The sequence below is a fragment of the Rhinolophus ferrumequinum genome, chromosome 18 (assembly GCF_004115265.2).
Source record: "Rhinolophus ferrumequinum isolate MPI-CBG mRhiFer1 chromosome 18, mRhiFer1_v1.p, whole genome shotgun sequence".
Classification (NCBI taxonomy): domain Eukaryota; kingdom Metazoa; phylum Chordata; class Mammalia; order Chiroptera; family Rhinolophidae; genus Rhinolophus; species Rhinolophus ferrumequinum.
This window is the reverse complement of record NC_046301.1, coordinates 50,014,681-50,027,553: the sequence shown is the minus strand read 5'-3', so window position 1 is coordinate 50,027,553 and position 12,873 is coordinate 50,014,681. Positions and strand designations below refer to the sequence as shown.

The 12,873-nt window shown below is 49.3% G+C and overlaps 1 protein-coding gene across 4 annotated transcripts; it reads right to left on the bottom strand.

The window, feature by feature from the left end:
- Positions 1–199: 199 nt before the first annotated feature.
- On the bottom strand, positions 200–12,783 carry C18H19orf44 (chromosome 18 C19orf44 homolog). Of its 4 annotated transcripts, none has more exons than XM_033134288.1 (10): positions 12,699–12,783; positions 11,364–11,522; positions 8,695–9,454; positions 6,756–7,074; positions 5,801–5,868; positions 4,829–5,246; positions 4,181–4,276; positions 2,799–2,965; positions 1,426–1,504; positions 200–1,261 (listed from the first exon to the last, which is right to left on the bottom strand). In XM_033134288.1, exons 2-9 carry the CDS (start codon positions 11,372–11,374, stop codon positions 1,433–1,435), a joined length of 1,911 nt encoding a protein of 636 aa, XP_032990179.1. In that variant the 5' UTR covers positions 11,375–11,522; positions 12,699–12,783; the 3' UTR covers positions 200–1,261; positions 1,426–1,432. The 4 variants fall into 4 exon arrangements, with proteins under 4 accessions (XP_032990179.1, XP_032990176.1, XP_032990177.1 ...); XM_033134285.1 differs by having other exon boundaries at positions 12,491–12,774; XM_033134286.1 differs by having other exon boundaries at positions 200–847; positions 12,491–12,774.
- Between the last annotated feature and the right edge of the window lie 90 nt (positions 12,784–12,873).

Below are 12,873 nucleotides of genomic sequence, written 5' to 3'. Positions count from 1 at the left end.
TCCTTGACACCTGAAGGAACAGCTGGTTCACGTCTCCCCAGCAGGCGTGTGTGGAGGCAGCCCTGGGTGAGCAGCGCTGCCATCCAGACGAGGGGTGTGGTGGGCTGGCTGGCCGCCTGCACCCACCGGATGTGCCGTGACAGCTCAGGCCAGGTGCCAGTACTGCTCACTCTTCACAAACAGAAACACAGAACCTGGATTTGCAAACTTAAACAGGGTTTTCATTTTTACTCCAAATTCTTGAGTTTTTAAAAAAACGAAGATTGATCTAAAATGAGCCCCAGTGAGATAATTTGAAACGATGCCCCCAAGACATACTGGTCCCTTAGTTCAGTTACTTTAGTTGAATTTTTTTTGTTTTTGGAACGTTAGCCATTTACTCTTGTCGCAGAAACAAAAGGAACTAAGGAGACGGATCTCAGGCATCTTCAGGTCACAGCGTGACGTCACGACGTCCCTGCAGGATCTGGACCCTTAGCACCTACTTGTGTTTTTCACTTAGAGGAACCCCAACACCAGCACTTGCGTGCGACAGCCCCTTTAGACCCACACCATGGGGAGCAGCCACCGACCATACGTCCTGCTCTGTCACTTCCTGTTCCTTGTCCCCCCCACAACCCCCACAAGGGGAGGTGAGTCCTGGAGGGAGCCGCGGGGTGACCATGCCGGGATCGGCCGCACTTGGCATTCGCGGGCAACAGGGTGCGGTGCCATTTATTTGTACAGAAACATTTTTGAAAAATTCTTTTAGATAAGATGCAAAATCCTCTCCAACTTTTCAGCCTGATGTGATAAAATATTTGATTTTGTTCCGGGTTTCCTGTAGCTGTGAATTGTTTAAACGCATCTGTTTCAGGATAAAGCATAAACGTGCTGTTAACAATTTGTGGATTTTACTGTTTTGCCTTCAAATAAAGACTTTTTTTAAAGACCGTTTTTTCCGTGCGTTGGTGTCAGAAATGTGCTCGGGTGCAGTAGGGAGGGTGTCTGAGTGCGGCTTGAGTGGTTGGGTTGGATCACCAGCTGCCTGATGTCACACAGGAGTCCCCAGCATGGAGCCCTGGCCCTGGGTCCTCATTAGTAAATGGGGTTTCTCGTATCCCCATCTACCTCGGCTCGCTGGGAAGCCAGCGCTTGGCTGGGTGGAGCCACCCCGCAGGGCCCCACACGAGCTGGCATCTCCTGTCCTGCCAGACGTGGTAATGGAGCGCCACCTGCATCCCGTTTCCACTGGTCTGTGGTGTGTCCGAGGAAGTGAGGGCTGGGAAAGATCAACTACTCAGCAAAGGCTGGAGCTGGATTCCACCCAAGTGAGTCCTGGGTACCAGCTGCTCCCCCCCCCCCCCCTGAATGTCCCCTGGACACTGACAAGTCTCAGCCAGTGTACTGGACCAGCTCGTTAGGGCCCCACAAGTCGAGCCTCACCTGGCGCTCACAGCTCCTCCTTCACCTCTTCCAGAGCCTCCTGCAGGGTCAGCGGGGCGGGCCTGTGCTGCCTGATGTACTGTGGGGCAGAGGACACGTGTCACCACCCCACCGCAGCCCACTGAGCTTTGGCCGCTAAGGGCGGTGCCTGTGCACCACGCTCCTGGTCAGGCTAACGAAAGGGAAGGGACAGGATGCCATGTGACTGCTGTGGGAACGAGGCGTGAGCCCTGGCTGGTCTGAAACGAGTGACCAGTCGGGGACGAGGGCCCAGGTGCCACTCAGGATGTGGGCCCAGAACAGACACAAGAAGCCACGGTGGGCTGGCTGTGGGCAGGCGACAGATCACCTCCGCCTGCGTCCAGTCCACTGATGGGCGTCCAACAGAGAAACAAGTTAAAGGACCCCACAGGGAACACTGAGCAAAGCCCAGAATGGGGGAGTCTCACACAACCTGTTTAACAAATAAACTGCAAGAAAACGAGACGGGAGTGAGGGAGACCCGTAGAGCAGGTTTCTCAGTGCGGCCCCAGTGGGCTGCCCTGCTGCCAACAGGACCTGGCAGTCACAGCCTCGGCGGCTGGACACTGCTCAGGGCTGAACCACTGCTCCAGATGACGAAGCTAAAAAGACAGCAGATAATCTCGATGTATGAACTGTGTCTGGATCATGATGAAAAAAATGGGAACAAAATGTCCAACTTTTACGAGACAAGTGGAAATCTGCATACTGGACTGTCCAATGATACAAAGAAAAGTTAATTGGGTTTTGGTATGATATGACTAATTTTTAAAAGTCCTTATTTTTTAGAAATACATACTGAAATATTGGTAGGTAAAAATCATGCAGAAAAGTTCATAGAGTATTATGCTATTTCTATAAAGAAATATACATAATACATATATATAATGTACCTATTACATTGTAATATACTTTATATATTGTACACACAGTTCACAGAGGACTTTATAAATAGTTACATATCTCTAACCAAGTTTTTTTACGAAATAACATTTTGTGTCATCAGACAAAAATGAAATTTTTGGAGGGAAAAAGGGGTATTGCGAGCTTCGGCCCATGGGACTGAGAAGAGAGGCCCCAGTGGGCCAGTGCTGCAGAAGTGTCCATGGAGGGCCACCACCCCTCACCAAGGAGGTCACCTGTGGACTGAGGTCACTCAGTGCCACACCAGCTTCACCCCAGGCCAGCCTGGCTGTTGGTGTCCCCGCCTCCCAATACTGGCTCCTTCCTCTAGGACAGAAGGTGACTGGGCCCTCGCGTCCCTGCTGCCCTGGGCTGAGAGTTGTCCCCACAGCCGGAGGCCTGCCTGCCCTCCCTCCCCAGGAGGGAAGGAGTAGCTGTGCTGTGCTCACCTCCTTGGTTTCCTCCAGGGTGTGGTAGTGGTAGGAGTCTCCATCCAGGGACTGCAGGAGGGACCTGTGCAGGTGCCGGCCAACCTCGATGAACTGCTGCGTCAGGCTCAGCTGCTGCTTCAGCATGTCATTGAGTACCAGCACGGCGGGGCTGTAAGCTGTCAGGGCTGCGCAGCACAGCTGCTTCACTGGGCGGCCCACGCCCATCACCCCCCAGGACCCTCACCCCACCAGCGTCAGCTGCTGTGGACCCATGGGCTCTGCAGCCCCCAACCCCGCGGCTATGTCGGGAGACTTTCTAGAAGTGCTGCCACTTGGGGAAGGAGTGAAGGCCTCGCCTATTCCAGGTCTGTCTCTAGTAAATGAACGAGTGCCTTTCACGGATGCGTGTGAACCTCAAAGCTGCATGTCTAGAAAGCTTGCTCCCAGGCGGAAGCGGAAGTTTTCACCTCCACGTCCAACACAGAGAAAGGTTAGTAAACTGACACCCAAATTGTGCAGTTGCACAGCGCGAATCTATTTAACACTACTGAACTGTACACTTAAAAATGGGAAAGAAGGTAAATTTAATGTTATGCATTTTTAAACAGAATTAATTAAAAGTACAATTAAAAATAAAAATTTTAAATAAAAATACAATTAAAAATAAAAACTGCACAAGTGTTAAAAAATGATCATTATTAAAACTACATAGAAAAATCTTTGAGGTTAATGTTATGTCTTTAAAAATGATGTCTTTTTAAAGATATAAACATTTGATCTGTTACAACCAGTATATTTTAATATCTTTTATCTTTTTAAAATGTCATGAAAATTAAAATGGAAAAATAAAAAAAGAGCAGGTACTGGATGGGCCCTTGCTGGTGTCATGTGAGCCACCAGTGGCCCCACGGGGATCTGGCAGAGTCTGGGCTCCCTAAGGTGGCTTTTGGGTGGCTGTTGGGTGCCTTCCTCTCGGGGACCCATGACAACCCCCAGACTCAGCTAGGAGGCCACGGCCCTGTCCATCTAGCTGGCAGCCTCACAGTACTCGCTGAGTATCTACCGGGGAGAAACACATACGGATTATGGACAAAAACACTCAAAGGGAAACATAAAAAGTAAAAATAGCTCCGCTGGGGTGGAGGACTTAGAGGTGTGTTACTTGTAACCGTCTTCTTTTGTCTGACCTTGGTATCCTTTGGCGAGACAGACAGAAGGTTCTCAGACACTCAAGTCTGGGATCCTAGGACCTGTGGCAGCTGCCCGTGGCTGTGACAGTCCCCACCAATGGATATCCCGATTCCAGCGCTAAAGGGGGTGCCACACTTCCAAGGGTGGGTGTGAATTAGCAGGTGAAATGCATCCACTTCACTGCAAGGACCCCGGAGCTGGGCTGGTACCTTCCATGGCGTCCGCGCTGATGACGTGACTGGCGATGGGCTCAGGGTCCACGTAGGCGCCTCCCAAGGCCGGCCCGATGGCCGCCACGCCGGCCGCTGTCCCCAGAACAAAGGGGATGGAGGTGAGTGGCAGGATTTGGGGCAATGGCTGAGGTATGGCTAAGGTCCCCAATCCAAACGAGCCCAGCGGGGAGAATTAGAGCCCTTTGCACAGTCCAAGAACAAGCTCTGTCTACATTGTGGTGTCATCTAAACGAGAAGAGGGAGCAGGATGTTGAGCGGCATCCCTGGCGCCCACCCACTAGACTGTCACCCGGCAGTCACAGCCCAAAATGGCTCCAGACCTTGCCCATGTCCCCCAGGGCCAGAATTACCCCAGTTGAGAACCACTGCCTTAGTCTTTGATTCTGGAACCTTTCAGAATGTCTGAGAGCTCGGAAGACAGTGGGCAACACCCTCGTCTGTGGAGAAGGAAACTGGGGCGCCTGGGGCACCGAGGTCCCTCCCAGCTGTTTAATGACAACCGCCCAGACCTCCGGAGCCTGGGGCTCATCACACTTCCGGGGCGCCCCAGAGCACAGTCTGAGCGCCCATCACTGCTGCCACGGCCGGCACCTCCCTCCTTGGGGCCTGAGGCCACAGGCTTACCCTTTGTCCACTGGTAGGTAAAGGCGGGATCGAGGGTCTGCACGGCCGTCTCCTTCACCACGACTCTTGTCACAGCCCTGGCCCGTTTTTTCCGAGAGGTACGTGTTGGTGGGGGATGCTCTGTCCTCAGGCTTGCAGAGCGTTCCCAAGAAGTGGATACTGTCCTGTCTGGAGACTCCTCAGAATGGGTGATCGGCTCTGACGCTGTCAGACTTGGGGATGTGTCGAAATCTTCTGAGTAAGCCAAGCTCACTGTGCTGGCTAGAGGTTCCTCAGACATAGGCCGCGGGCTGGCACTGCGCTTGGGCCCCGCAGAGGAGGCTGACGGCTCACTCAGGTGCTCTGACACCTCACTTTCCGTTGGGGGGCCCCTGGCCCAGGGGCTTTGGCTGGATGCCTCTTCCCTCTGACCTCCTTTCTAAAATGAAGGCAGAGGTAACTGGAAAGTGCTTTTGAGTGATCAACAATGCTCCAAATTACCACTGCCTTAGAATGAGGTGTAGGGCTCTCCCGGGGGGCCCAGCAGGCCAGGGTCCCCACTGGCCCTTCGTTAGATTTGAATAGGCCGAGTATTTGAACAGGATTCGTGAAACGCTTCGGCGCGGACTACTGCACTGAACACTGACGGTGCGAGTCTGTGTAGGGGGCACGTGGATGAAATGTTAAGGTGTCATTATGTGTTATGCACTATGGACATTTGAGGGCCGAACATTTTATGCAGTGGGGGGCCGTCCTGTGCATTCCCAGAACCTGAGAAGCATCCCCAGCTGCCACCCATTCAATGCCAGTAGCACCCCCCCAACCCCAGTCATGACAACCAAAACACGTCTCCAGACATTACCAAGTGTCCCCTGGGAGCACAATCCCCTCCTTCCCGTCCCTCCCCGCCCAAGAACCGCTCACCTAAATGAAGCATAATGGTTGCAAGCCTTTCTATGTAATGACCTACAATGAAAAATTAGTTGTACTTACTTTCTGTTCTGATTTCTCACTGACAGCTGGGACCAGATCATCAAGGGATAAAATATTTATTCGAAAATCTGTAATTAAAAATGTAACATGACAATATTTACTCGTTTATTTACTCCATCGATGTTTACCGTCACGTTGATGGCCCTTAGCTCATTTCTTTCATCCCATCACGTTTTTCCAGGCCTTTCCACCCCTCATCAAACCTAGCACACACCCACTCAGGCTTGACCCATTCTTTCAGGTCTTCAGTTCCTTAGGAGGGCTCCCAGCATGTAAAAGGTACATTAAATATTTATTTACTGTCTGCATGCTGTTCTCCCCTTCATCTGTCTTTTGTTACAGAGCCCCAGCTGAGAACCTAGAAGGAAAAGGAAAAAGCCTTTTCCTTTTCCTCCGCTACAATTGATTCATAGGTAATGGTCGCCCAGGCCCTGGGGCACGGCTGGCATTTGTCACCTTCAGACACAGCAGGCACTCAAGACACAGTTATGTAGCTTAGATTTGAGTATAAAGCTTCCCAGAGGGAAAAAAAATCCACATTGGTACATCTTTTTCCTTTCTCCTCTTTCCTAAATACATATACTATTGAAATAAAAACATTAATATGGAAATAATAGAAATGTCTAATGATGACCGGTGATAGCGACGTGTTTCCTTTTCTGAAATTAAAAAGGAGGCAAATTTCTCTTCCACTAAAAGGAAAACTGAGTGGCCTTTCTATTGCTTGTGGCTCTAGAAGGATTTCTAGAAAGATTTCGGGTCATTGCTCTGTAATTGGTCGGGGTTACTGGATGTTTTTAAAGACAGAACAAAAATCTGACGTGGCCCCTCCACCAGGAAAGGATGTCAGAGAGTGGGGGCCATCACGAGGTCTAGCATGCACTCCCTGTGACAACAGCCTGTGACCACCACACTGGGGACCCTAAAGGCGGCCGTGCCCAGGGCTGCGGATTACCGGCTAGGCTGTCGGAGGCTTCTGACAGCAACTCCTCCCCAGGCCCAGCCTCCCTCCTTCCAGCAGGGGACAAGAGCCCGCCATGCGTCATCATCGAGGGCACTGACTTCGACACAGTGCTGGTAATGGAAGGTGACACCGCAGGAGAGCCTTTGTCCCCTGGAATGTGAGTCGGTGGGGAGCGAGCTCTTGAGCGCAGGCCGTGAAGGGTCCTGTCTGCTGACCGGGAGGTTGGCAGATGTGGTGTCCCAAGTGGCTCTGGGCTGGAAAGTTCCTCACTGGGTAGCGAAAGGAGTTTCAGTTGAGTTGGAATCTGAGCCTACCTTGGCGGAAATAAAAGAAACAAAATGACCAAATGTGTGATAAACAAGTCCTTATCACTTGACACGTGGCTACTGGGGTGCATGAGACCAAGGCTTCCGAGGTCAGATATTTATCCCTCGGTGGCCCTTTCTCTCCCCTCCCCTCATCTCTGAAAGTCAAGGTACAATATTTAGATAAGATAATGTTAGGATTAGAAATACTCCTCAAATAATCAGAAATACCACTTTGCTTTCAAATACATATTGTTAATTATATATTTTCTAAATAAAGGCCCCTGAGTACCTGATCTATGACAGCCTTCAACAAAAGCAAAACATGTGGATTGTTTCCCCTTAAAACACAGCCTTCCTATCACTTGACATCCACGAGGATAGCCATAATCAAAAATCAGAAAATATGGGGGCGGCCGGTTAGCTCAGTTGGTCAGAGCGCAGTGCTCTTAACAACAAGGTGGCCGGTTCGATCCCCGCATGGGCCACTGTGAGCTGCGCCCTCCACAACTAGATTCAAACAACTACTTGACTTGGAGCTGATGGGTCCTGGACAAACACACTTAAATAAATAAAAATTAAAATAAACAAAATAAAAATTAAAATAAACAAAAACAGAAAATAAGAAGTATTGGCGAGGATGTGGAGAAATTGGAACCGTCATCCCCTGCTGGTGGGAATGTAAAATGGTGCAGCCGCTGTGGAAAACAATTTGTTTGGTTTTCAATAAATTACACATAGAATTACTATAGGACCCCGTAATTCCACTCCGAGGTATCTACCCCAAAGAATTGAAAACAGAGACTCAGATACTTATATACAAATGCTCATAGCAGCAGGACTCACAACACCCAAAAGATGGAAGTGATCCAAATGCCCATCGGTGGATAAATGAATAAATAAGACGTGGTCCATCCACTCAGTGGGCTGTCATTTGGCCATAAAAGGAATGAAGCACTGACACACGCTACAACGTGGATGAACCTTGAAAACATGATGCTGAGTGACAGAAGCCAGACACAAAAGACCACATGGCGTTATGATGCTATTGATATGGGCAAATCCAGAGACAGAAAGTAGATGGGTGGTTGCCAGGGGCTGGGGGAGGGGAAAATAGGAGTGGTTATTTAATGGGTCTCCTTTGGGGGTGATAAAAATGTCTGGAACTACACAGAGGTGGTAGTTGCACAATATTGTAAATGTACCAAATGCCACTGGATTGTTCATTTAAAAATGGTTAATTTTATGTGACTTTCATCCCAATTAAGAAATGGAAATACAGTCTTCCCAAGTGAACGATTGCTGTGTGGTACAAGTGACAAGTAGGCGTGGTCGCTGAAGGCATTAATCACTGCTGGTGTTGGATCCGTCTGACAAAGTGCTGTCCTGCGGCGTACACAGTAACGAATTAGTTAGTATGGCAGAACTGCCTAATGTGCCCCCAATAATTCCGTCCCCTACAGAGCATGCCCACAATAGTAGCTGTGACTGTCTGAAACCCAAATTTTCCTCGGCAATCCCTTTTCTCAGGTAGATGGGTGACGGCTGCTATCAAGTCTCTAGCTCTATGACAGAAAGGTACAAATGCAAAGGCTTTGTTGAAAAGAAATACATGCGAACCTTACCAAGAATAGTTCAATTTGTTCATTCTCATTGACTCTGGTTAAACCCTGCTTTGTGCGTATTTCTTTTTCTCTAGAAGATTCCATCAAGCTTCCCAGCAACTCTTTCATTTCCTCTTCATCACTGTCTGGAGAATCCAATTTTCTAGTAGGTTCTTTTTCTTTGGGTGTTGGAAAATTCCGCTCTTTCCCAAAATGGGCTTTAGGGGATACCTTTTCAATGGATGGCTCTCTCTTCTTTAGAAACCTACTGGTCTTTCCTCTCAGCGTGTCACTCTCAGTGACAGGATTTGCACAGGCCTGCTTCTGGGAGGTTTTGACTGTTTCCTGTGAAGAAAGTTCAACCGTATTCCTTGGAGGAATTTCGTCTGCTCTCCTGGGAAGACTGTCCTTGGAGGTCTTTGGGTTGGATTCCATGTCAGACAAGTCCAGCTGCACCTTCCGGTTCATGATCTTGGATTCAATCTGGGCCAGCTTCCTGAGTGCGGCACTGGTCCTGAGCTTCGAGGCCGTGGTCAGGGGTCTACCTGAGGACAGCCAGGGCCCACCCCCCAGGCCAGCATCCTCTTTCGGGAATAAGTGTTTTTCACCCAGAGTCTGGCTTCTTTTTAGAAATCTGCTATGACTGGTAGCTCTTTTGGTGAGATTCTTACTGATGTTCAAGTTTCTGATTTCTTCCACCTTGGAATCTTCTAAGGAAATATCACTGAAATCGCCCAAGATATCACGCATGGGATGGCTGGTTTTCCTTGTTGAAGCCATTCTAGGGAGCAAAGAAAGAAAACTTATAGTAAGAACACCTGATGTTTGTATTGTGCATTCAAATCTCTCAGTGGCTCTCACCACCCCAGAAGAGAGCAAATCCTCTTTCGCGGTCTGGCCAGAGCCTCCCCTTCAAGCCTGATGCTGACAAGTAAAATGATTAGACACTTGGTACCACTTAATGAATGACCGTTCAACACCTGGTCTTAAATGAGACCTGTCACATATGAAACATGAGCACCAGCAGTTCTCAGGCTTCAGCAGTGTGCCCACCCCTCTGCTCAGAGGTACATTACCTCATCTAACCCTCACACAACCCCATGAGTCGATTATTGTCACCCCTTCTTACAGGAGGTGGAGGAAATGAAAGCCCCCACAGGTTAGGTCACCTGGCCGATGAGTAGCTGAGCCAAATTCAAAGCTCAGGTCTGATTCCAAAGACCCCACTGTCCCCCACTTGGCTTCACTACCTCACCAGTTACTTTCCCTGTCATCCGAGTGAGTCCTGCTCCCCAATCGTACCCCAAGTCGAGGCTCCTCTTTTATCCAAGTGTCCTCAGCTCTCTCACAAAAAGCTGTTGAAGCACAGTCTGTGTATTTCATGGGCTCCTTGCCAAATCTTATTTCACTTAAAGTGTGAGAACCACTGCCCAGGAAGGAGGGGAAAGCTATGGACAGACACAGCACCCCCCACCGACTGTCGGCCACAGGTCGAGTGTGCATGCTGGCGTACACTGTTGTGGGAGAAGGACCAGAGCTTTCATCATATTCTCAGAGTTCCTGTGTGCCCCTGAGAGAGTAGGAACGATCCACTGCAAGATGTACAAAGGTTTCAAAAGGCTTTAAAGATGTAAACAGATGGAGAAATACGGCACGGATGGGTATGTATTGGCTGCAGCCCTTTAATGCGAAACTCAGCACCAGCAATGAAAATGTGAACTGCACAGACCCCTGACCTGGCAATTTCACATCTGGGAATTTACCTACAGTTACATTCTCAAACGCGCCGAGATGTATATTTAAGGAATGCCAGGGCAGTGTTGTTTGTACTCATCGAAAACCTGAACCTATCAATAGAGACCTGGTAAAGTCCAGGAGACCACACTCAGATGATGGAACACGATGCAGCGATTAAAAGGAATGAGGGAGATCTGTTCTGTGAGCATAATGTCTCCCGCAAAATAATATGTAAGGCGGCGCAGACGGGGGTCTCAGTTGGTTAGAGAGCGTGAGCTCTGGGCAGCGGGGCTGCTGGTTTGATTCCCACATGGGCCAGCGAGCTGCACCCTCCGCAACTATAATGAAGTCAATGAGCTGCCGCTCAGCTCCCGGGTGGTCAGCTGTCTCAGTTGGTTGGAGCGCGGGCTCTCAACCACAAGGTTGCTGGTTCGACTCCTCGAATCCCGCAAGGGATGGTGGACTGCGCCCCCTGCAACTAAGATTGAACAAGGCACCTTGAGCTGAGCGGCCGCTGAGCTCCCGGATGGCTCAGTCGGTTGGAGCGCGGGCTCTCAACCAAAAGGTTGCTGGTTCGACTCCCACAAGGGATGGTGGACTGCGCCCCCTGCAACTAAGATTGAAAAAGGCACCTTGAGCTGAGGGGTCGCTGAGCTCCCGGATGGCTCAGTTGGTTGGAGCGCGTCCTCTCAACCACAAGGTTGCTGGTTCGACTCCCACAAGGGATGGTGGGCTGCGCCCCCTGCAACTAACAATGGCAACTGGACCTGGAGCTGAGCTGCGCAACTAAGCTCCACAACTAAGACTGAAAGGACAACAACTTGCCTTGAAAAAAGGCCTGGAAGTACACACTGTTCCCCAATGAAGTCCTGTTCCCCTTCCCCAATAAAATCTTTAAGAAATAATAATAATAATAATGTGTGAGGCAAAAGAGACAAGACGCAGAATCGTACCTCGTCTCCATACTGCTCTGAAACGTCAACAGCTATCTTCGTTAATATTTTTGTAGCTGAGGCCCAGGAGACGACTCAGTCCAGAACTTTCTGTGGGTCAGAGGGGAGGCCCTATCACCAGGCCAGGTTTTCTAGCATTTAGTTCTTCTGAAATTTTCCCTAGGTTTTAAAATAAAACAATAGAAGAAATGGTTAAAATGGCAAATTTTATGTTATGTACATATTACCACAAGTAAAATAGATCTATTTAAAATACATACAATTAAAAATAAATCAGTAGGCAAATGATGTGAACAGGCATCTCTCCAAAGAATATACACAAATGGCCAACAAGCCCATGAAAAGATGTTCAACGTTAATAGCCATTAGGGAAAAGCAAGTCAAAACCACCAGGAGATCCCACATCACACTCACCAGAATGGCTATAATCAAAAACAGATAATAACAAGCATTGGTAAAGATGTGAAAAAAGTGGAACCCTCATACCCTGTTGGGGGGGTGGATTGTAAAATGATGCAGTCACCAATTTGGAATGCAGTCTGGTGGTTCCTCAAAAGGGTAACCATAGTTACCAAATGATCCAGCAATTCTACTCCATGTGGCCAAGATAATTGAAATGTATGCAAATATTCATAATAGTTATTATTTACAATAAGCAAAAAGTGGAAACAATCCAAATACCTATTAACTAGAGAGTGGGTGAGAACTGCGGTCCATCCATGCAATGAAATACTATTCAGCAATAAGAAAGAACAAATACCAATACACACAACAATAGGCATACATCTCAAACACATTACAATAAGTGAAAGTAGCCAGATGCAAAACACCACACACTGTACGATTCCATTCGTAAGGACTGCCCAGAAAAGGCAAATCAACAGAGTCCAAAAGTACATCAGTGGTTGCCTGGGGCTGGGGGTGGTAGCGGGGATGGACTGCAAAGGGGTAAGAGGGATTTTCTTCCAGTGATGGAAAGTTCTAAAGCTGGATTGTGGTGATAACTGCACCACTTGGTAAGTTTACTAAAAACAACGGAGTTGTACACTTAAAGGGGGTGAACTGTATGGTATGTAAATGCATCCTCAAAGTTGTTAAAAATAAATAAAAACTTTGAAAACACTGACGTGCCTCGGAGTCTTTCTCCGGGGTCTTTCCCCAAATCGGAAACGACTCACACCGGATCACGCGCCCGAGTGGGCCCAGACAGGGAAACTGAGGCATGAGGCGCGGGGCGGGAGGTGGGGGCAGCCTTCCCAGCTCAGCCCCGGACGAGCCCCGATTCCCTGCAACTCCTCTCCCAAGCCCGGCCGCCGCCCAGCTAGTCCTTCCAACCTCCTCCCATGGCGTCCATCCGCGACGGCCGCCTAGGATCTCCGCGGGGCACTCATACCAAAGGTCCGTTGCCCCGGCAACGGCGCCAAGGCGGAAGTGACTACATTTCCCAGCAGGTACCGCCCCCCCAAAGACCAATAGCGCCACAGGTCACAATTGTGGGGCGTCATGAGAG

Bases quoted from the DNA above. Each gene is read 5' to 3' on its own strand.
- C18H19orf44 (XM_033134288.1), bottom strand. The intron at 4,277-4,828 runs GTAAGCCTGTGG...TTCTGGGGACAG, and splicing joins TACCTACCAGTGGACAAAGG to CGGCCGGCGTGGCGGCCATC. The intron at 2,966-4,180 runs GTACCAGCCCAG...TGTGCTGCGCAG, and splicing joins CAGCGCGGACGCCATGGAAG to CCCTGACAGCTTACAGCCCC.